This window comes from Phalangium opilio, unplaced genomic scaffold (assembly GCF_054372755.1).
Source record: "Phalangium opilio isolate 3A_F unplaced genomic scaffold, DU_Popi_V2 ptg000048l_1, whole genome shotgun sequence".
Taxonomy (NCBI): domain Eukaryota; kingdom Metazoa; phylum Arthropoda; class Arachnida; order Opiliones; family Phalangiidae; genus Phalangium; species Phalangium opilio.
In genome coordinates, this window is record NW_028324170.1 from 1,198,582 (window position 1) to 1,223,318 (window position 24,737).

Here is a 24,737-nt window from a genome sequence, read left to right on the forward strand (position 1 = left end):
ATTCTCAATATTAGTCCGGGAGGCGAGGCTAAGCCTAAAAGCTTGAACGAGAGAGAGAGAGGGGGGGGGTAGAAACCTCCATAAATATAACGTTGCAGTCTGTAACCCCATCTCCCAGCATGCTCAGAGTTTAGGTTGGTTCTTAGACGGTACGGAAACGTCGACGATGCCCCCTGTGTCTTAAAATAAGAAGCTAGTTTACATATAAATCAGGGTTGGCGATTTTTTTGATTTAAATCGGATTTTTTTGATTTTAATTGATTTATTTGATTTTTTTGATTTTTATTGAACTAATAGATAGTAAATTACCAACATGAAAACTTTTGAGTCAAAATTAAGCAAAAGCAAAATAATCATGACATTTAAGCAGCTATTTGATATTATTACTATTCAAATGCTTGTATAAAAAGACTAGCTTGACCGCTATTTCATTTCCTAGCCTTTCCAGCAAGACAAACTGGAGTTCTGGGAAAAACATAGATTGAAATATACCAAAACCACGATTATTTTTAATTTTAGGTCTTTTCTAATTAAGTTTCTTCTCGAGTTACTTAAAATACTCCTTGGAATCTTAGAAAACATTTTTTAAAAATAAAAATATATTCTTGATTTTAATCAAATGATTTTTTTAAAAAAATCGCTTGATTTAAATCATGATTTAAATCAGTGATTTAAATCAAACTGATTTAAATCAGACAACCCTGATATAAATACAATGGCGCTATGCGGCAGCACTTAATAATCGCCTCTTCCGAAGGGAAAAGGCGTGCGCAAGGTACACTGGGATACTTTCAAGGGAGCCCAACCAAAAAAAAATTTAATTTCTTATAGGAAAAGTACGGATTTCTTTTTTTCAAGAATTATAGAATTTTATAGGTGAATAGGAAAATATAGGACTAAAAAATTACAAATTGGATTTTACTTTGAAAAGAGGAACTTAATTAAAATATAATAATAAATCTTGAGCAAGTTCAGCAATTTCGGTGTCCAGACAAATGTGATCTCGATAAACGAGCTAAATTTTGATAAATTTGATGCTAAACTATGCGAAAACATCCCAAACTAAGTCAAAAATATGGGATATTATAGTCCCTTTTATGAAAATACAGGATAATATAGGAATTACAGGACCGCCGAGCTCCATGCAAAAATTATCTCGCTCGCGGACTAGGTCCGTTTCGAATTTACCTAAAAACCAGGGGTTTTCTTCTTCTTTTTTCCATTTTTTTTTGTTCTTTTAAATTTTAACAGGCGGGAAAGAATGGGGGGGGGGGGGAAGGAGGAGGATTTAGCCACGAAATATATATTACCATCAATTTGAAATTCAGATTTCTACCCTCGTATACTATTTCGGTCGTGGTGCGGAGCAACCAAGCTATATATATATATATATATATAAATTGTGGTGTGTGTGTGTGTGCTGGTACATTCGCCTGTACCCCCATACACCCTCGTTTTACAAGAGAGCTTGTTTCAGTCCGTGATAAATGAAACTTGATGTCAGTTGCCCTGTTCTCGTTACACCGCATCCTATATAGTTTAGTATAGCCCGCATTACTAGAAGCAAGGCGATTCATTTCAAGCGATCATTCGGTTACGTGGGAACGCGTGAAGCGACACGTAGCGTATAAAATGATAAATACTTAAAAAATTTTAACCGCATTTCAGAAATTTGTTCATTATGTACCATGCATGGGGTTAAATGAACACTACTAGAAGGTTCGCTATAGAAGTGGGTGGTTTATTGTTGTTGTTGAGTTCTTCTCAATGTTGGGATGAAGGCGAACACATTGGAAGAGCGTTTAGAATAATTTATATTTCAATTGGAACCATGTTTCTATCTACAATATTAAAAAAGATACAAGCAATTACGTTTTGTTGTTAATACTACAACAACATGAACCTATCTACTACTTTCAAGGCGATATACTAAATTTCGGTTGAAACTAAAAGGACGCTAGCTCGAGCCAAATGAAGAAAACCTTATGCCCGAACACGGAATGCCGATATATCGTCAACTGTCAACTAGATGGATTGAGATTATGCTTTTCCAAAAGAATAGTCGCTATACTTTTCTATACCTAACGTTTATATCTTCTTCTCCATATAGTATGTGTGTAGGTTTCTGAGGTTTTTTAGATCACCGGTTATATACTTTTATATCCTATTTTAACCTTTCATAGACAAAGTTTTATGTATGACAGGGATCTACTTTTGATATATTGTACCTTAGCAAGTACCTTAGTCATGCCGTTAACACCCCTTAAGTTTAGAGCTTCCAAAATTTTTAATTTCGAAGTTGCTATTTGCATGTTTTGTCCAATTAAAAATACATCTTATAAGCAGCAAAGGCATCCGGCGTTGCCCCGACATTTTCATTAGATAACGGGCCGACATTTTCATTAGATAACGGGCCGACATTTTAAACTATGGCTGCAAATCGAAACCCAAAAGTAATAAGGGCCGTCTATAGGACACAGTATGCTAATTTTGCCTCTGAAGTCTATTACGATTTTGACCAGAAAAATTTCAAGGTTGAACATAAAAATCCGCGTCTAGCAATGGCATCTGAGGAAACATTTTTATCAGTTTTAGGGCGGCCATTTTAAAATATGGTTGCAAATCGAACCCCGAAAGTAATAAAGCCCGTCTATAGGACAATGACACACTATGCTAATTTTGCCTCTGAAGCCTGTTTACGATTATGACTCGAAAAATTTAAAAGTTCAACATGAAAATCCTGCTTGTTTGGAATACACCGCTACATTAACAGGATCCCTGTCCCGATTTAAATACTCTATGCTCGAACTGAAAGTAGAACTAAGAAGTTCCACGCAAAAAAGGAAACGGAGATTGTTTGCAACATCCCGTTTTTAGTCATTTTCCAAAAACCAAAAACGGAAAGGAGACTTCGAGTCTACCCTATCATCTCATCTCCAATATTCTGAACTATTTTCTTCAACCAAACTGATATACTCTGTACTATCCCTTCGTCCTTGTTTCCCGTTAACTGTAATTTACCCCTGACAAGACTCGAAAGTTGTTCAACGCGTATTGAGGTAGCTCTACGGCGCGTTTACATTATGTATCCATACACCCAGGCTTCTTCTTCGCCTCGTTTTCCAACTGAGAGGAAGCTTGAAGATGAAGCGATTGCAAAAACTGACACACTTTTTTATCTTTATACGAGAGACGGAAGAGAATGATCATCAGTTTCGAGATTCATCCCTAGTTATCTTCATCCATCCTCTTTCGCGGCCTTTCATCAGCGTTCGCGGAGTGATATTGAACGAAGAACTATAGCTAAAGGGGTAAACCAGGGGTCTATATTCGGAACAAGTATAATTTAGAACTATTATTTTTAAGTCCATTAAAATTTCATAATAATATCCGTTCCTTCAATGCCAATTGATTCTTTAGAGGCGGATGAATACCCAATAAAAATTAAGGGAATGTAGTACAATTATGGGCGGGGCCTATATCAAGTTTATCTTTCATCAAATAGAGTTCTACTAGGCATGCGTGAATTTCGTAGCATTATCAGTGCATTGGGAATTGCCATTGGCAGCACAGTTGACATTATCAGCAGTCGTTGTCACGCTAAATCACTACTCCAGGAAATAGTAACGCTCTTGCCACGCCCCCTACATGACGCATTGTACATAACTTTAAATGTAGCGTTAGTATCTTTAAAGAGATAGTCGCACCTAAAACTCACAAATTAATATATGCATCAAGGGCTACGACCTTTCAACGTACTGACATTTCAAACTGAATTCCCTAAAGTACAGGCGGCCTTTGGTTCAAGAGCATATCCCTGGTTTATTTTTTTATAACTTGAAGTCTTTTTCAATGAAGCTACCTAGAGAGTACATATTTTTTTTTGCTAGGAAGTAGATCCCTATGCCGTTAGTGAAGTTACTCAGCTATCTCTATATTTTTTTTAACGCTAGATTTCGTTGGAAGAGTAATTAGCGAATCCTTATCGCTCTTTCTCGCTTTCCGGTATTTTTTTTTACACGTACAAGTTCTTGACTTGACGGTAATGAGGATATTTTAGGGTTAACACGACCCTTACGCGAAGCCATACGTGATACCAGCTGCTAGAATTAAACTATCTTGTCAATGGATGACTGATACAAAAAATAGAGGAGCCCAAAACCCCGGCCAAAATAGCTTTACTAAGAAAGACACTATACTTTTGCAGGGACGGACATTAATGGTAAACATTTGGGGTTGAATACGCGATTAAAAGTGCAGAGAGGATTAGCTTGTTGGTACCACGAACTTTCTCGTGACGTCACAGCCTCCTATCTCTTGCCTTGGTTTTTGGCCTCCATATTGGAAGTCGTCAGCTCAGACCATACAATTTAGACTATTTATACAATAGAGCTATCTCAGAAGTCTTAGTGTGGCGTCACCCATGCTATTTACCCATAGAACCAAAGCGGTACCAAACATGGCCGCCGACTGCCAAAGCTAAGCCAGTGACGTTTTACCTAGACTCTGACGTCACAACTGAGATAACACTATATGGACGTAACGTCCCCGTAGCTCCTCCCCTTTCAGTACCACTATGCAAGGTATGACAATTTTTTAGTCACCTTAATTTGGTACCTTTCTTTATAGTTTAGGTTTTTACCGTAATGCTCCATTTCTCTCCTCCCTTGACCAAAGCGAACTCAAAGAACATAGAGGCGTAAACACGGGTTACGAGGGCCGACTATTTCTTTGAGCGAAAGTTTCCTCGAAGGATAAAACTCTGCAGGACGTAGATAGCTTGAATGATTCATCCTCTAGGATATATCCGAGTTTCCTTTTGCTTTTTTCTGACGATGGCACGCGCGTTTTCTTTCGTTTTAGGTGACAAATACGCGGTACTTCACAGCGGTGAGTTATTGATAAGGAACACAGAGCCCAACGACGCCTTTCGAGGCTACAAATGCCAGACGCGTCATCGACTGACAAACGAATTGATCACCAGTTCCTCCGCTGGACAACTTATAGTTACAGGTAAGGAGTGAAACTTTTCTACTTAAAATCTTCTCTTATTTATTTTTTTATTTTTTTTTGAGTTATCCCTTGCTTTATTTGTGTCGCTATAACAAACTTAATGGTACCAAGGGATGTTGAATTTCCCGAAGAATTCGACCTATTCTAGAGATAAAATTCCCAGATTAAATTCGACCTATTCTAGAGATAAAATTCCCAGAATAAATTCGACCTATTCTAGAGATAAAATTCCCAGAATAAATTCGACCTATTCTAGAGATAAAATTCCCAGAATAAATTCGACCTATTCTAGAGATAAAATTCCCAGAATAAATTCGACCGCTTCTAGAGATAAGATTCCCAGAATAAATTCGACATATTCTAGAGATAAGATTCCCAGAATAAATTCGACATATTCTAGAGATAAGATTCGTAGAATAAATTCGACCTATTCCAGAGATAAGATTCGTAGAATAAATTCGACCTATTCCAGAGATAAGATTCGTAGAATAAATTCGACCTATTCCAGAGATAAGATTCCCAGATAAATTCGACCTATTCTAGAGATAATATTCCCAGATAAATCCGACCTATTCTAGAGATAATATTCCCAGATAAATTCGACCTATTCTAGAGATAAGATTCCCACATAAATCCGACCTATTCTAGAGATAATATTCCCAGATAAATTCGACCTATTCTAGAGATAAGATTCCCACATAAATCCAACCTATTATAGAGATAAGATTCCCACATAAATTAGACCTATTCTAGAGATAAGATTCCCACATAAATTAGACCTATTCTAGAGATAAGATTCCCACATAAATTAGACCTATTCTAGAGATAAGATTCCCACATAAATTAGACCTATTCTAGAGATAAGATTCCCACATAAATTAGACCTATTCTAGAGATAAGATTCCCACATAAATTAGACCTATTCTAGAGATAAAATTCCCAGATAAATTAGACCTATTCTAGAGATAAAATTCCCAGATAAATTCGACCTATTTATTCTAGAGATAAAATTCCCACATAAATTCGACATATTCTAGAGATAAGATTCCCACATAAATTAGACCTATACTAGAGATAAGATTCCCACATAAATTAGACCTATTCTAGAGATCAGATTCCCACATAAATTAGGCCTATTCTAAGAATAGTATTTGTCGTTGAATTCAACCTAATAGAGATGAGACTCTCAGATGATTTCGACGTATAAGAAGGAGTTGTCCTTTGACCGTGTTAACTCCGTATTAAAGAAGCATTTCATTAGACCTTTACGATCAGTAATGATAATCGTGGAGAGAATCAAAAACCGCAACGTAGTGGTAAAAGAAATTGGCAAGAAATATGAAACTCGTGGCAAGAAAAACTATAACTTTTCTTTTTCTCTGTTTCTTTTACCACTGATTTTTGCCCTGATTATTGGAATTTCTTCTATCTATAGAAGACTACAAACGTCTCCTTTATAGTTCCCTATAGAAATATCGACCAACAAACGTGCCCCTTCTACTGGCAACTTCCACTATACTCGCTACAGATTAGATAGATATAATATAAGCGAGTATAAATATAAGTATATGCGTAAAAATACAATACACCTATGTAGAGAATCAATAAAAATTGGCCCAGCCTTAATAGAATTTCGCTAAAAGTTGATAAATTATTTAAAACTTTACAAATTGCCTTTTTTTTTTCTTTCTAAAAATAAAAGTGGAGGCCAATGTAGCTTAGTTTTTTTGAACAACGGATTTGTTTAAAGTTCCAATGCAACATTGTTATTAATTGCTTTAGTAAAGTTAGGAACAACTTTGATTTATCGGAAACTATTTTATATTGAAGTTGAAGTCGATATTAAAGTTAAGTACAACGTATTTTTGTCGGAAAATTAAAATTTGCCCCAAATAAAACCTATCCAAACCAAAGCTAACCCAACATAACCAATACCATAACTTATCATAACCAATACCATAACTTATCATAACCAATACCATAACTTATCATAACCAATACCATAACTTATCATAACCAATACCATAACTTATCATAACCAATACCATAACTTATCATAACCAATACCATAACTTATCATAACCAATACCATAACTTATCATAACCAATACCATAACTTATCATAACCAATACCATAACTTATCATAACCAATACCATAACTTATCATAACCAATACCATAACTTATCATAACCAATACCATAACTTATCATAACCAATACCATAACTTATCATAACCAATACCATAACTTATCATAACCAATACCATAACTTATCATAACCAATACCATAACTTATCATAACCAATACCATAACTTATCATAACCAATACCATAACTTATCATAACCAATACCATAACTTATCATAACCAATACCATAACTTATCACAACCTAACATAACCCAATTTAATATAATTTATCCCAACCTAACGTAACCCAATTTAACATAACTTATCACAACCTAACGTAACCCAATTTACCATAACTTATCACAACCTAACGTAACCCAATTTACCATAACTTATCACAACCTAACGTAACCCAATTTACCATAACTTATCACAACCTAACGTAAAGCAATTTAACATAACATAAAATAATCAAATCAAACAACACCTATTCCAATTCAAGTTAACTAAACCTAACTTGACATAACCTATTCCAACCCAAGTTAACCCAACATAGCCTATTCCAACCCAAGTTAACCCAACGTAACTCCACATAACCTATTCCAACCCAACTCAACATAACCTATTCCAACCCAACTCAACATAACCTATTCTAACCCAACCCAACTCAACATAACCTATTCCAACCCAAGTTAACCCAACCCAACTCAACATAACCTATTCCAACCCAAGTTAACCCAACCCAACTCAACATAACCTATTCCAACCCAAGTTAACCCAACCCAACTCAACATAACCTATTCCAACCCAACTTAACATAACCTATCGCAAGCCATGATAACCAAACCTAACTTATCCCAACCTAACTCAATATAACCTATTCCAACCCAGGTTAACCCAACCTAACTCAACATAACCTATTACAACCCAAGTTAACCCAACCCAACCTAACTCAACATAACCTATTCCAACCCAAAATAACCCAACATAACCTATTCCAACCCAACCTAACTCAACATAACCTATTCCAACCCAAGTTGACCCAACATAAGCTATCCCAACTCAACATAACCTATTCCAATCCAAGTTAAACAAACCCATTAGGAAACCGTGAGCCCTTGGCATGTTACCTTTATTCAAAATCGATTTTGCAAATTTAAAAAAAAGGAAAAAAAGGAAGACCATATGCTCATTAAAAAATAAAAACAGGAAAGTCGGTGAATTCTTGACTAAGCTTATCTTTAAGAGCCTGTATAAGGAAGGGGGCTTATGGCGCGGGGGGGGGCGGGGGGAGGGGCGTTCGGGAGTCTTTAATAGTTCCGAAGAAGGTCACCCTCAATTAAGCTGATTTTACACTTCGAGAGGCGCCTGGCCTCAAAAATTTAAGACTCTTAAAGATTATGGTGGTACTTTCCTGGCTACAACGATAATTAGGATTCTCTTACGAGCTACAGTTAAAATCTTAGCCTAGAAACGAAAAGGAAAAAAAAATATAACTTTCAAGAATTCTCTAAAGTAGAATTACAATAAAAAGGGCTTAGTGCCAGCCAATCACTATACAGGGCCAGAAGTTATATGATAATGATAAGTATGTTATATAGGAAAGAAAACACTATAGTTATGATAAGTCTGCATGCATAAATTAAGGGGGATATTCTTTGGCCAATCAAGTTTGAGTCGAAAATGTAACTTCTATCTCCATTTTGCAGTTAGGGCCACTGTTTTCGAGTTATGATTTGAGTGTTTAGGGATGTGTCTCCACCTAAGTACATTTCTTCAAATTTTTTAAATCAGCTTTGATAATGGTATTTTTATCATGATAGTCGTAGTCATCAGAGAGTGATTTTGGAATTTGTTTCGTATCAGACTGTTACATTCTACTGAACAGTCGGTGATGGTGGTAACACCTGTTTAAAGTCACTTAATGACAGAAACGATCAGTCTATGAAACATCATCGTCGAAATGTTGCTTATATATTTAATTTCACTACGATTTGCTGGCATCTTAAGCCTATCTATTATTTTATAATTTATCTGTACCAACAATTCCAAACAGTTTCTGAAGCTTTGGTGACTAAAACAAATTTAAAACGCGACGCTGTAGGAGTATGGCGAGCTAATCCGTTATAGTAACAGGTGAAGCCATCGTTATTAAAATAGTCCTTTTAAATAAGGTTTGCTCGTATTGAGGGAATTTCGTCTGGTTCCTTTGCTAAGGTACCGTGACAAAACGCCGTTCAGAAGAAAATGTCGCTGTAGTTGGGTAGGGTAGAAGCTTCAGAAAACAATTCAAAAGACCAGAAATTCCAGTATTTTTTAAGTCATAGGTTACACGAAACGAAAGACGGAGACAAAAGCTTAACGAATAATTGATGAGTTTGCACTTCACAGGATGTAAATGCTTTACTCGCTACTAAATTTTAAATTAAAGGATGTGCCATGGAGGATTAAATTAGGTCGGGAGTAGCAATACGCTGTAAAATATTGGAACCAAGAATATTTCACTAAATACAATTACAACGAGGACTATTTGATTAACCCAATACTAGCGCATGCGTCAAACCCACCTGGAAAACAAAGAGAAGCGTGATATTCGTCACGTGATGTAAATGCTTGTATGAATTCGCTAAAAAAATTGTAAATGGCAAGATGTGAATCTCAAAAGGTTGGGTTTTGCGAATTAACCCCTAAACACTAAGAATATTAAGACCGAACTATTCTAGACTCGTAACAATTTAGCTGTCTTTATGACAAACCTCTAATTAAGAACGGTTTTATTGATATTAAAAAGAAGGTTTCTTAAAAAATTCAGATGTTTCATACGGGCCTGGGTATATCCTATAGCTAGTGAAGAATAAATGAAGGTATAGAGTCTATCTACCATAAAAACTAAGCCGGCTAAAAATCCCCAAGGGACACAGCGTAGAAATATTACATAAACGCGGAAGTGAACGTTCTAGGAAATGGGAATTTAGTGGAAAACGTTGGTCGTAGAGTGAGGGACCCGTAAGAATTGGGCGATATTTTTCCCGTATAATGGTTAGAAACATTTTTATGAAATACCGTTTTTATCAACTATACACCCTTAGTTCTAGTTTTGAAGTTAAACTATCAACCCATGAATAATAATCCATAATCGGATTATAGTAGAATGCGATAAACACTACTAATGAATTTATGACAAGTTACATACCCAGTTTCCAAGTACGTTCATGGTTCCATTGATCGAAACGCTGGTCCCTTGACAGCGGTTAAAGTTTGTCCACTGTCGCAGCGCAAGTCAATTTACAGCAGGGAAAGTCGGCCCATTGTCGCGGCGTAAGTTCCTGGACCTCAGGGAAAGTCGGTCCATTGTCGCGGCGTAAGTTCCTGGACCTCAGGGAAAGTCGGTCCATTGTCGCGGCGTAAGTTCCTGGACCTCAAGGAAAGTCGGTCCATTGTCGCGGCGTAAGTTCCTGGACCTCAAGGAAAGTCGGTCCATTGTCGCGGCGTTAGTTCCTGGACCGCAGAGAAAGTCGGTCCATTGTCGCGGCGTTAGTTCCTGGACCGCAGGGAAAGTCGGTCCATTGTCGCGGCGCAACTTCGCAAGTTCCTGGACCACAGGGAAAGTTGGTCCATTGTCGGGGATTAAGTCCCTGGTCCACAGTTAAAGTTGGTTCATGGTCGATTCGCACGTTCCTGGACAGCAGTTAAAGTTGGTTCATTGTCGCAACGCAAGTCCCTGGCCTTCAGGTAAAGTTGATCCATGGTCACGGTGCAAGTCCCTGGACAACATGGAAACTTGAACCATTCTTTGAACTCGATCCAGCATATTCTCATGGCTCCTGGAAAAAGAAACAATTTTCATGAATATAGTAAAAGCAACTCAATGTAAAGATGATGCCGCCAGCAGTTTAGGCGCGGGAGTCAGGGATAGGGGTAGAGCAAGACAGGGAGTTAGGAATATAACTCACGGGAAAGGCAATAAAGCAGTAAAGACTCTCCTAATCGCGTCCTTGCAATTTTTACGGCCAAGACCCAAAGAAGAACCGACCACATAAATTATATTTTTTTCCATCCCTGGGCAAGTAACACAAACACCGAGCCTACGAAAAATTTAACGGTTCCGTTTTGAAACAGCCTAGAGTATCGCTTCCACTAAAAAAAATACTACTTCCCTAGGAAATAGGGCTACTTTACAGTCGGTTTTCCTTTATGACAAAACAAACTACATTTTATACCGAAGTTTGGTGCAGTCGAAGTGGTAGAGAGCAATTTTGGATCTCATAAAAGTACCGCTTCAAAGCTTAAGCCTTACTGAAAAATTAGTAACATTGAAAACGAAATTTTCAGATTCAAATTCACTGACTTTTCCTGGTTTTCTCTGACCCCTTTTTTTACGATTTTCCGTGACGTTTTTTAGGCTCAATTGTTATTATTCTAAAACCATGCGGAGCAAAGGGCTCCCCGATTTCGGTGCCTGATCAAACGTGATCTCGCTAAAACGGCGTTTAAAACTTCAGCCAAATGGATGGTTGAACCGCGGATATTTTAGCCTCTTTAACCAAATTCCCTAACTTTGTTGATATTCTTAAAATTCGCTGACTTTTACCGGACCTTTTTGGCCCATTGTGAAATTCACTGACTTTTCCTTGACCTTTTAGGCCCATATTCAAATTCCCTGGCTTTTCCTTACCTTTTTGGCCCATTTTCAAAATTCCCTGACTTTTTCCTCACCCTTTTAGGCCCATTTTCAAATTCCCTGCCTTTTCAGTGACCCTTTTTGACCAATTTTGAAATTCCCTGACCTTTTTGAGCCATTTTGAATTCCCTGACATATCCAGGTTTTCCCTGAACTTTGGCAACCCTGTTCAATAGAAATCGTAGCGATAGAGATAGTTCTATATTCTTAGATCATAATAAACGGTGAAATTCTTCGGGAAACGCCGGGTGGGTCACTTTGCCGCCAGTTGTGTTTATATAAATAAATACATCTCAGCATTGAAGGCCTATAGACACTTGAAATCGATGAAGGATATGGATGGAGGAGATTTTTCGTTCTAAAGTGATGTACTACATAAGGAATTGTGTCGTTTTGGCTCACGGGTGTAATAGCCTTAAGGAGAGATCGCGATAAATAAAACCAGCTCTCAATTTGACAAGAAACGTAACCTGAATTTTATTTCCCATAATTGATCGTTTTCCTTTCGCAATTGCAACCCACCCCCATTTTTATTCAAACATTTTTCCTTTGATCCATTTCAATGATTCTTCAAAAAGAAAAACGTTTTCTTAAATCAAACAGAAAATTGAGGACTCGCGAGCGTATCCAAGGGCAACTGAGAGTTTTAAAGGGTTGAAATGAATCAATCAGGGTGTTTCTGATAAGTCTGCCATAAATTAAAGGGTGTGTTAATCTTAGGGTCAAAACCAAGAAGTCATATCTAGTTTATTAGGGAGAAGGTATAAGATGCCAAAGTATTCGCGCCGTGCCATAGTCCCAGTCCCCCTTTCAAAATACAAGGGGGGACGTAAAAGGAGGCCGGGCTATCTCGCTGCCTCTCCTCAGTGGGAAAATACGTAATTTTCGTCATCCGCGTCACGCTGACGTGAGTATTCAAGAACCAATGGGATGCTCGTTGTAATTTAGAGGCGGGGATTAACTTAAGGACCTACGTTTGGACTGGAGATAAAGCTGGAAGTTCGGTTAATCTATCCCTTCTCCCTAATAAACTAGATATCACTTCTTGGTCAAACTGAGTGAGTTTAAAGTGACTCTATAAGTACATGATGAGGTCTACAACATTTAGTTGTACAAAGATATGCGGGCTCCCAAGCATTGATTGGCCCCTCAAACAATTAAGGAACTAGTCATGCATGTGGAGTAATTAGCTTTACTTTACCAACGTACGCCCACTTCTTCACCCATTTAATAGTACACATCTGTTAGATAAAGGTTCAATAACATTCTCAGATTGAAGACTATTGAAGGCTGATGTCTTACTCAACATGCTAGGCTATTTACTTAATTGTTTTAGGGGCAATAAATGTTTATGAACTGTAACTAAATGATGTAGACCTCATCGTGTTCTTTAATTTCTGGCAGACTAATCAGAAGCATCCAGTGTATATTGCCTGCCTTTTCAGTCCGTATGTTCAAGGTTATCCCTGCTCCATTTACCTTTGATAAAAACCCTTACCCAATTAATTTATTTGAACCCACTTCATGCTCCCTTTAAAGAGAAAATGAAGCTTCTTTTTTTGTCAGTATCGGAATAAATGGAATCATTTTTCACGCTAATTACCTCCTTCTTTCGCGTCTCATTTCAGAACCTCACAGTTCGTTATCACCCAAAATTGTCGAAAACCGATCACCACGTCGAGCGAAAGTGGGAGAGACAGTTTATTTGCCTTGCGTTGGACAGGGTGTTCCGAAACCCATGTCATTTTGGTACAAGAAACAAGGCAACACCCTCAGATCGTTGAGTGAAACTCACAGAGGAAATCACGAACTTTTAACTTTTCGAAAAGTCTCAGTTCAAGATGGTGGCAGCTATATTTGCGTTGTAAATAACACAGTTGGAAGGGAAGAGTTTTCAACAGAATTGGTCGTTACTGGTAAGGACATTTTGTCATTATTTAAATGTATATTTAAGGTTTTGACTGAAGGAACAGATACTAAAATTGACGTTTATTATTAACGTTATAACTGCCAGAACATTTATAAGATTTCGATAAAAATTTAACGGTTTTCCAGGAAAATTTAAAGCATTTCCAGGAAAATTTAACGGATTTCGAGGAAATTTAACGGATTTCCAGGAAACTTTGACAGATATCTTGGAAAATTTTACGGATTTCGAGGAAACTTTGACAGATATCTTGGAAAATTTTACGGATTTCGAGGAGACTTTAATAGATTTCCAGGAAAGTTAACGGATTTTGAGGAAAATTTATCGGACTTCAAATAGTAGAAGTAGCCCATGTAACAACTTAATGGTGCTATGACATGGCCTTATTTAGCGATGTGGGAATCAACTTCAAAACCGAATTTCAATGCATGATTGAACCGAATAACTTCATGCGTTATAGAACTAAACACTACTTTAATCTCTACGAGGCTTATCACTATGTATTAATACGCAATACACCAAAAGCACTTTAGCTTGGAATGGGTGTAAAGGGCCTTTTAGACCCTTTCCGTACCGTATCAGCGGTAAAATACACATTGGGGTAGAGATAAGCGTAGTAATACAATATTATAAATCATAGAGAGAGAAAGTAGTTCGTTCAAACTGAAGGTGACGTAACGTTTGTATTTTATTGAGTCGTAGCCGTGAAGAGGAAAAAAAGGCCCATATTTCATTTATTTTCCCAACAATTTTTTTGCTTTGCCACTCTTTGTATCCGCAAGAATTCCTGGCATCAAATGAGCCCTGCCACTAGAGTTTATTTCTCTCTCTCTCTCCCTCCCTCTCTCTCTCTTACTCTTTTACTCTCTACCTCTCTCTTGGTACTTTTTTCCTATTTTTCCTCAGGCGGGGTTTAGGATATACGGTTCCCTTTTAAAGGGAGCCAACAGTCCGTTACCAGAAATAAATCTCAAAAGAGATAAATGGCTTTTTATATTTCGAGGAAACTGCAATGAGAGAATGGGAGAAATACAGTCCGGGGGCCTGCTCAATAATCTATGGAATTAACAAAGAAATATTTCAATAATTGTTACGAATATATGACCCCCCGATTAAAATTAATATCTAACTACACGGCTAAGCTCTTCTCAGTCAATTAGGACAACGCGCAACTACAATTACTAATTAGCTTCAAGTTATAATTGTAAAGTTCTAACGAACATACGATTCTTTTTCTTAACTCGCGGCGTCCATAAGCGCCCCTTTCGGCTCATATTCAACCAGGCACTCAATTAGCGGACGTGGGTCGTCGCGCCTCGTTAACCTGCAGGGTCACGGGTCACCCATTACCGACGGTGACATGGTACAAGGATGGAAGAGCGCTTTCTTTCAGTAGTAGGGTCACTTTGGTCAGCAGGGACGTAGTGCAAATATTCACGGTACAGAGAGAAGACAAAGGAATGTATCAATGTTTGGCCATAAATGAATTGGAATCGAGTCAAGCTACAGCCGAGATAAATATAGGAGGTAAGTTATACTGGACTTGCACTCAATTCCTAACCTTTTCATTGGTTTAACCGGAAGTTCATGAGATATGTTTCATAAATTTGTCATTGGTTGCAAACTGGAGCTTGTCATGAAGTGGTGGGGTGCAGTCAAATTGGGGCTTAGTACAGACTAAATAGGACTAAATGGACTGCAAAATTAACCACCGAGTATAGGACTTCAATTCTCGCTTGTCGTTCTCGAACTAGCTCGAGCTGTAAGTCTCGAACATTACGAAGGTTAGGTAGTGTCATATCTCTGGAACATATCTTATAAACTTATGGTTTAACATAATTTTACGACATATATTAAACTAAAGTGTCTACAGTATTAAATACACTTCAAGTAAACTTCAAACACTTCAAACAACTGTATAACGCGTAGTTACGAGTCGAGGCGGAGTGACGCAATAAGGCAAAATCCCTTGTACTAAAACTCTTCTACATTAGAAAGTTTGATGTATGGTCTTAAGTCAAATATCGATTATTCAAATAAAGGGGGTCACAGCGAGCAAAATCTTTTTTTTTTTTTTTTTTTTTTACAAATCGTCGAATGTTACTGTCAGAATTTATCACTTGGATTTAAGTAATCGAAAAATGTTTGCCAGATTTTTCTTTGTTTCCGCAATCTACCATCGGTTCCTTAAGTTTTGGATTCGAAAAGGTTCCGAACATATGTCATATATCAGAAACATATTCAAAGTACATAGAAGTTGACACTGAATAATGGTTGGACTACTTATAACAACTTGTGTCGTTTTTTACACCCAAAATTTTACTTCATATTTGAAACTGTAGATAAAAGATTATCTTGATTAAATTTAAGGATAGCTGAAATTAATTAAGCTATTGCGAAGTCCTTGCAATCATAATAAAAAAACGCCTTCTTCTCTCCCATAATCCCCCGCGATCACAATAGAAACCCATATTCCCTCCAAGAAGCCCTTGCAACCATCCAAACTTTTCAAATATCCTGTATTTGTATTTCAGAGGACGCCCCAGTATTTACTAGCACATTTCCCGAGGTTACAACTCGTCCGGGTCAACCGCTATCCCTGAAGTGTTCAGCGTCTGGTAAACCATTACCTCAAATCACGTGGTCACTTGACGGTATGAGCGTACCGGAAGCCTACCATATTCGCATTGGCGACTACGTCAGTACCGAATACACAGTCAACAGCTACGTCAACATTAGCAGCGCCTCTGTCGAGGACGGTGGAACGTACTTTTGCAGCGCCACCAATGACGTCGGAAAAGTGTCGCATTCCGCTAGAGTTAATATATTCGGACCGCCTTATATTCGCCCAATGAAGAACGTTTCAGCTTTAGCTGGAAAAGAAGTGACCTTACATTGTCCAGTTGCTGGTTACCCTATTGAGAAAATCGCCTGGGAGAGAGGTAAACGATAACACCATTTCATTCGTCTTAATCTAACCTTAACTAAGTACCAACCAAAATTAGCATAATGCTTATCCCAATTTAAATTTAGACCAAGTTGTCATTTTCGACTCAAATTCGAAATGGGGTTCATGTTTTCGTGGTCAAAATTGACCACATGGGTAAATGGGGTTCATGTTTTCGTTGACAAAATTGACCACATGGGTAAATGGGGTTCATGTTTTCGTTGACAAAATTGACCACATGGGTAAATGGGGTTCATGTCTTCGTGGTGAAAATTGACCACATGGGTAAATGTGGTTCATGTCTTTGTGGTCGAAATTGACTATATGGGTAAATAGGGTTCAATAAGTCTATTTTTGGCCTACAGACAGTCACGTAAGCTCACTGTCTCTAGAAGTCTAGTCTAGGGACCTTCTTTAAGACAAAGTCATATTTTCACGAAACATTTTGATCGTGCAGTAAAAATTGTTCGAAAAAAGAAGTTCTGCGTGAAATTAAAATATAAAAAAAAATTCACGTGGAAATAAAGATTCTCACATATTTAAATTAAGACAAAATAATTGTCGGAACATGTAAATTAACCTATTGGGAAACACCAAGCTAATGTTAGGTAACCTAAAAATTAATAATGTTCCACAACACATTATTTCAGATTCATTAACGATAAAGAAAAGTAACTTCAACATAGTTGAAAAATTTTAAAACTAGAGCGTTCTAAAAAACAAAAAACAATACATTATTCTTGGCAGAATTTTAAGGCTACGTTTTTTAACCTAGAAAAACTTTGGTGACAAGAAAAATTAGATTGGAAGGCCGTTGCAATAAAAATGATAGCACACTTTTTTAAAAAACAAGAAAAAAGGTTTCGTTCTCACAAAAGGTCTCGTTACAATTAATTGCCAGAGTGTTCGAGGTACTGTACACACGCTTGAATGAATTAAGCTCCTAAAATTAATTAATTTCAATGAAAAGGAAGGACAAATTAAAAACTGGGAAATTTTATACCAACCAAAGCTCATTAAAACTTAAGTCTAGATGGAGTCTCGGATAAAACTCGAATCGCACTCTTAGATGAAAAAAAAATTAAATATATCTATTTCGTACTCCTAGCAAATACCCTTTCAGATAAAAACCCACGAGTTTTATTGGGTTTTACCCACCAAGAAAAAAACTCGCTTAATAAAACCCGTCACTAAAATCTTCAACTTTCATGAATTTAAATCCAAAAAAAATAATAATAATTAATTTATGAGGATAGTTTAAAAATTCAAAAGCATTAATATTTTATTTGAAACATTTTAAGATTGTTTTTACTAAGCAGTTAATTTTGAATGACTACAGTTCAGGCAACTGTAAAAATTAAAAACCCAATGAAACCCAGTGGACTTGGTTTATTTTAAATAAAACCCGGTTTTTTACCGACCCCTGATTAATTTTAAAAACGAATTGTTTTCTTTTTTAATTGAATTTTAAAGACAGTCGACGTTTGCCACAAAGTCACCGTCAACACGTTTTTGTTAATGGAACGTTACTTCTGAAGCAAGTATTACGGTCTTCTGATAGCGGAAGTTACACGTGTTTTGCCACGGATAAACAAGGAAGAACGGCAAGGCGAGACGTTCACGTTAGCGTTTTAAGTGAGTTCTAATTAGTTTTAAATAAATTTCAATTGAAAAAAAAATTAATAATAATAAAGTAGGTTTCAGCCTATATGGTAGCTTTCCCCCTAAACCGATCTGTTGGGCAGTGAAAACATTTCTACAGGCGTTCTATCAGAAAAGCATTAGGGTGTTTAATCCTATATGGCAGCTTTCCTCATACACAACAGCACGGCACGATAATGCCCCTTGAACTGTGCACGGTTTTTCTGAAATGTCTGTCAAAAATTTAGGGGAGTGTTCTTTAATAGGGCGATTTTGAGTTCTTGACATTTTGTTGTCCGGGTCAACTGTCTTCGAGTTACGATTGGAGTATTTTACGGACGACCCTTTAAATTTAATCATCGTGTCTAGATCAGTTTCTTAATTTAATTAAGGATCAGAATCCTTAATACACTCCATCCAATCATAACTTGAAAACGGTGACCTTGGGGCAAAATGTCATTGAACATTTTCGACTCAAAATCGCCCAAAGAACACTCCCCCATTAGTTGTCACAGACTTACACAGAACACAGAAACACAACACCCTAAATATGGACTGATCTATAACATCATGTTAAGAAAATGATACAGGGTTCATACAACTTTTGAAAAACAAATTTCCCTGAGATTTACAGGTTTTTCTCCATATACTTCCCTGAGATTTCCAGGTTTTTCCCTATATGGAGTATCCTATGGAGCAAATTTTAACGAAGGAGGGGGGATATGACTATTACATACTCAAAGGGCATCATCGTACCTCTAATATAACCAGAGTTATGAGCCTCCAAAGATTAGTGTAATGTTAATCGTACGGAGGGTATGTTTACGAACATTTTGCTTAATTATTCGGCCCCTGTTTGACGCAAATTTCCCTGATTTCCCTGAGGTTTTTGTCAACTATTTATTTCCCTGATTTTTCCAAGTTTTCCCTGTTTTCCAGGTTTGTATGAACCCTGCGATATTAAAATATATACATTTGTTTAAAACTTTCCTTACTCAACTCTTTGAGATTGGAAAGTTTTATAACAATAACTAACGTATCTGGAAATACCGCTTCAAGTTATATAGGCTACATTTACAAAACTTTTCATTCAAATCAAACTCAGTTTATATTATAGCAATATTATATTATATTATAGAAGTATTTCAAATTTTCGATATAACTCAAAGAAAAGAAAAAGAATATAATAAAAAAAAACTAGCCTTAGGAAAAAGTTTAGAAAAATCTTTCACTATATACGAAAAAGAAGAATTTAATTTCTTACTCGACTGAGCACGTTTGATGTTAAAGGGTCGAACCTCTTCGCGCGCGCACCACCCACCCTTCCCTCCCCTCCCCTCCCTCCCTTGACCTTTGTTTGCCCAGAGAGCATACTAGAAGGGGTCAGACAAAGCGTGGAGTAACTATGTAAGGAGATTCAATCTAACTCAGAATCGGTTATTTTGCTAGAGATTTGAAACCACTTTACGAGTAGGTTTGGAGTCGTGGTGACGGGTTTATTTCTTAGACTGCATTCAATTAAGAATGAAGAAAAAACCCATCCTTGAATCTCTTAATTTAGTTCAATATGAATCTGTATTTTTTAACTCTTCTCAAAACAAGCAATTAAGTAAGTGGTGTTACGCAATTGCCTAAGCGCACAGTCGAGTTAGAGTCGGAGAACCCGAGGATCCAGTGAAAAACGGCCATAAATTAAGGGGGATGTTCATTCGGTGATTTTGAGCCGAAAATGTTCTATGACCTTCTGTACCAAAGGGTCACTGTTTTCTAGTTACGATTTGTTAGAGTGTTTTAGGGATGACCCCTTAATTAAATTAGAAATCATTCATTGTCTTTCAGTTTCTTAATTAAATTTAAGGGGTCATCCGTAAAACAATCAAATCTTTACTTAAAAATAGTGGCCCGAACGGAAAAATATCATAGAACATTTTCGACTCAAAATAGCCCAAAAAACACCCCCCTTAATTTACCCCCTAGACTTATCAACAACACCGTAAACCTAGCAAGTTTTATAAATGGCGATAACAGTAAAATGAGCTTGTAGAAATAATTTTAATTTTTGCCTATTTGGTTTGAAGCTAATGGCACGTGGTTTCCCCTTATTTAATTAATCCAAGGTGGGGAAAAGCCACGTGTGACATTGATCAAGTATAGAAGCGAGATTTGAGATTATTGAGCGAAGAGTATTTTCGATTTGAACGCGCCAAGAAACGAACGAAGGCAGTCAGTTATTTTTACAAAGAACTCAACTATAGCTACTCTAACCAATATCAATATCTTATAGACATCCGGGTGTTTCTTAAAAGATAGTTGCAATCTCGCCCACCCCCAAAAAAATAAAACTGAACACGCGAAGGGAAAAGTTTCCTCAGCCAAAAAGAAAAAGAAAAAAAAAAGAAAACAGGGTTTTCCCGTCTGAGATTTTTTGAGGAATGCGCCAACGGATATGGCTCGCTACAATTACTTTAGTTTGAGTTCTGGGATGTTGACAGAATTCATACAAGGGACGTAATCTTTTCGGGAACCCGGGACTAGACTGCGGGGCTGTCACAATTTCAATTTTTATATTAAGATTCCTAGGCCTAAGTTGACTTTTAAAGATAGGCTTTGTCCAAAATTGGTCAGGCCAAAGATTAGGCGAAGCTCAAACAATAAACGTATCTCCAAGACATTGAAGACACCAAAAACCCATAAAAGAATCAATCCCTTATACTAAAGAAAGCTCCATTATTATTATTCGTCCACCCTTTTCCCACCATTTCTCAATTATATTTCGGCGATTCCTCGACGCCCTGGTCACCACCATCTAATTGGTTTCAAACGGGACAACGCCTCCCCGTGGTGTACGGAATATAGTTCCTCCAGCGGTGGAACCATTCGCTTTTCCCAAGGATCTAACAGAAGGAAAACGTGCCGGCGTCGCTTGCGTCGTATCAGCGGGGGATTTACCAATCAGCATGCGTTGGGTCAAGGACGGAGAAACTTTAGCGGACGAATTGAAGGCTTCTATAAGTAACGCCAATGACTTTACTTCATTCCTGTCTTTCTCAACCGTGCAACAGTCGCATAACGGACGCTACACTTGCATCGCTAGTAACCCCGTTGCGTCGGCGAACTACACGGCTACCATGACGGTTCACGGTAAGTTTCAATGGCTCAAAAGCAATCTTATACAAACGTTTAACAAAACATAGACCTAGTATATAAATTCAATTACGATAACCTTACGAAGGTACCCAAGGTCACGGAATAGGATTCAAATCCCTTAACGTTGCCAAGGTGTTCAAGGTCAAAGAGCAGGGCTCAAGGACCTTAAATTTCGGCATCTTACACGTAACTTATTGTAGAACTTTCAGCCAGATGCAATAAAGAGTCAATCAAAGCTCCTAGTATATTTGCCCTACTTTCGTTTGATTGGTTTGTTCTTGGTAAACGAATAGACAAAAAAGTCATCATTGTTAACACAGTTTCTCTCAAGGGGGACACCACACCGGCCACTTTCACCAGCAACGTTGTGATCACTAGATAATGCATGAATTATACTCAAAACCACTATGACATTAACGCGCGCCCTAGTAATGCGACTAGAGTCTCCCTGATCTTTGACCAAACAATTCGCAAAAAATAAATACATTTTATCAATTGTTTTGGCTGGCCCGTTGACAACTTATTTGTCTACGTTGTATAATAGACTTGGATAATGTGGCAAGAAAAAAAAAATAAAATAAGAAAGCTGAAAGGTTTTGTACGACTTTCAGGAAGCGTGTTAAGGATAAAAGTACAAAGCTTAGGGGTGGCCATTTTTCTTGGCTTTTTCTATTAGTCAAGATTTATAAGCTCCCCCTCTGATGACCGCTCCCTTCCAAGGCTTAGCTTTTATACGAGGCATGCTTCTTTTAAATAATGGTCTAGGGAGTTTTACTCCTCATCAATTTTACTTATAGCTACATAGAGCTACTACATATTCGGCCCTTAAGCGGTTTCGATAAAGGAATGCCTACAAAATATTATCAAAATATATTTAATCCCCGGGGTATTTGAAAATAAATAGAGACTAAATTCATCTCCATCTTTAAAAAAAAATTGAGGAATTTTTACAATTTCTTTGCTTCTTAGACAAATGACATCCATCTAGAAATGTAGCCTTAGGCGAAAACCTTGATTGTACGTTAATTTCAACCGCTCCAATAAGGTTGAGACATGTTTTATGGCATATAAACTTCTGCATTGATTGCGTCAGGGATAGATTTAATTTTAGAAGTAGGAATAGAGAACGGTTAGTATTTACTTAAGTCCGACTCATAGACCACCCAGAGCCCCTCCCTCGAACACGTAACGAAAAGTTGAAATTATCTTATTGGCTGCTCACTTAAACTACGTTTTGATGACGTTGCTGATGGGGACAGTGAAAACTACGCAATTCTTTTTTACCTCTTTCGCTATGATCCACCTCTTCTTTCATAACCACCCCCCTCCCGTGGAAGGGGGTCCGGGACTTTGACGCGCGCCCAGATATTACTCTGTTCTCCATTCCTACTTCTAAAATTAAATCTATCCCTGATTGCATACACAAGTGTTATTTTAAAATTAGCCTGAAATGTACCGAAAATGGGTTAAAAGCGGCCGGGTCTCTCTCGCGTAATGCTTTAACCAGTAATACCATAAATTGTATCTTTGTTACTTGTAAAATGGTGCTTAGTAAATAAGGGAGTCTTAAGCTATATTCTCTCCATAATTTACATCTTTTAATGTGGAAGGAAGATTCTAGGCGTAATATTCTACCGTTTTATATATATTCGCAGTGCCTCCAAAATGGCGGGTTGAACCGAACGATAAATCAGCGGTTTTGGGCGAATCCGTGACGTTTGACTGCCAGGCGGATGGGTTCCCTGCCCCCGTAATTAGGTGGAAAAGAGCGACAGGTAATTAATTTTTTATCTTCTCTTCCACTGGCCCATGCAGCATCGCAAAAATACTATACCTACCATCGTTAGAAGTAACATAAAATTAATAAGTATGACGTGGATCCAGAAAAATTGCTAATTTTCAAATATAAGAGAACTTTCTGGTGTTTCTGAAAAGTCTACCAGAAATTAAGGGGGTGATGTTCTTTGTACGAACTATTTTGAGTCGAAAATGTTCTATGATATTTTGTAGCAAAGGGACACCATTTTCAAGGTAAGATTGGAGCGTTTTACGGATGACCCCTTAAAATTAACATGAGAAATTGAAAAGACAATTATTTCTAATTTAATTAAAGGGGCCATCCGTAAAACACTCCAATCTTATATTGAAAACGGTGCTGGCCGGGATGGAAAAATATCATAAAACATTTTTGACTTGAATAGTCCAAAGAACAATGCCCTTTATTTCTGATAAGTCCTTTTAGAAACACCCTGTATATTTCAGATAGCAGTTGGTTGAAATGTTTATTCTTGATATAGGGCTACAGTCGTGGAATTTTATCTGATCGTTTTATTTAAATTCAAAAAACTTTGCGAAAAGTTATCTTTTAAGATGACGACAACACGCAATTAAGCATCTTCCTTAGCTCCGTATTGTAATACTTATATTTGTTACATTACTTGTAGTGAATGGCGCTATGCTACCGCTACATTGTAGAAGTATCTTAAAGGCATCGCGTGGCCTCTTTTTTAACGGTTGATTAAGCGATGATGATAGCCTACGAGCTCTCTTTTAAAAGGTTAAGAATCTAAGTAATGGTTTGTCTCCCGGGTTTTCGGCACCAGCCGCCGCCGCCGCCTCCGGGGTGTACGCCTTTTACCATAAAGTCATTGTCTTTTCCTGAACGGTATTAGTCACGGCGTCAGTATTAAAGGGTTTAGACCACCCATGTCTTAAAGATCTAGGACTAGACTGAAGAAAGAAAGAAAGAAAAAACTCTTCAATTGCTTTTAAAGAAAATCAATAATCAGGTCGAGGATATTAACATCTTCAAGATGGTCAGCAATTAGATAGTGGCGGCGAAACCGAAGTATAAAAAAACACGTAAAATGATCTTCATCTTTACGCGCAATTGACGCTTATCTGTTATCATTAAATGTCGTTGATAATTGAGCAACAACTCTATCATTTACCAATTAAAAAGACTCTCAACAATTCCTGCAGATCTCATTACAAAATTTTTGTTTAAGAACGTACTTAAACTTCTATACTATGTTCCCATTTTTTGAAGGTTTTTTTTTATTTAGTCCGACCAAAAAACTGTAGAGTTGACACTTTAAAGTGAAAGTAGTTAGTTGGCAACGCTAAGGCCACGTTGACGTAGATACAAGGTCCTTCTACGCCACAAGTACACTCGTGGCACAATAATATTTCCCTGTATGTTCTCTATAATTTCCTTTAGTCCGACCAAAAAACTGTAGAGTTGACACTTGA

At 37.3% G+C, this 24,737-nt stretch overlaps 1 protein-coding gene across 4 annotated transcripts in view; it reads left to right on the forward strand.

The window, feature by feature from the left end:
* LOC149673559 (cell adhesion molecule Dscam1-like) overlaps positions 1–24,737 on the forward strand; it is a 103,304-nt gene that overhangs the window by 49,480 nt on the left and 29,087 nt on the right. For all 4 annotated transcript variants that reach the window (XR_016366878.1, XR_016366879.1, XM_089839135.1 and 1 more), the window contains exons 4-10: positions 4,864–5,013; positions 13,452–13,739; positions 15,008–15,277; positions 16,285–16,692; positions 18,171–18,332; positions 21,195–21,479; positions 23,141–23,260. Coding sequence is in view for 2 of the 4 variants with exons in the window: in XM_089839135.1 (XP_089695261.1) it covers positions 4,864–5,013; positions 13,452–13,739; positions 15,008–15,277; positions 16,285–16,692; positions 18,171–18,332; positions 21,195–21,479; positions 23,141–23,260 (1,683 nt within the window). In the remaining 2 variants the exon portion in view is untranslated. The remainder of the gene's footprint in view (positions 1–4,863; positions 5,014–13,451; positions 13,740–15,007; positions 15,278–16,284; positions 16,693–18,170; positions 18,333–21,194; positions 21,480–23,140; positions 23,261–24,737) is intronic.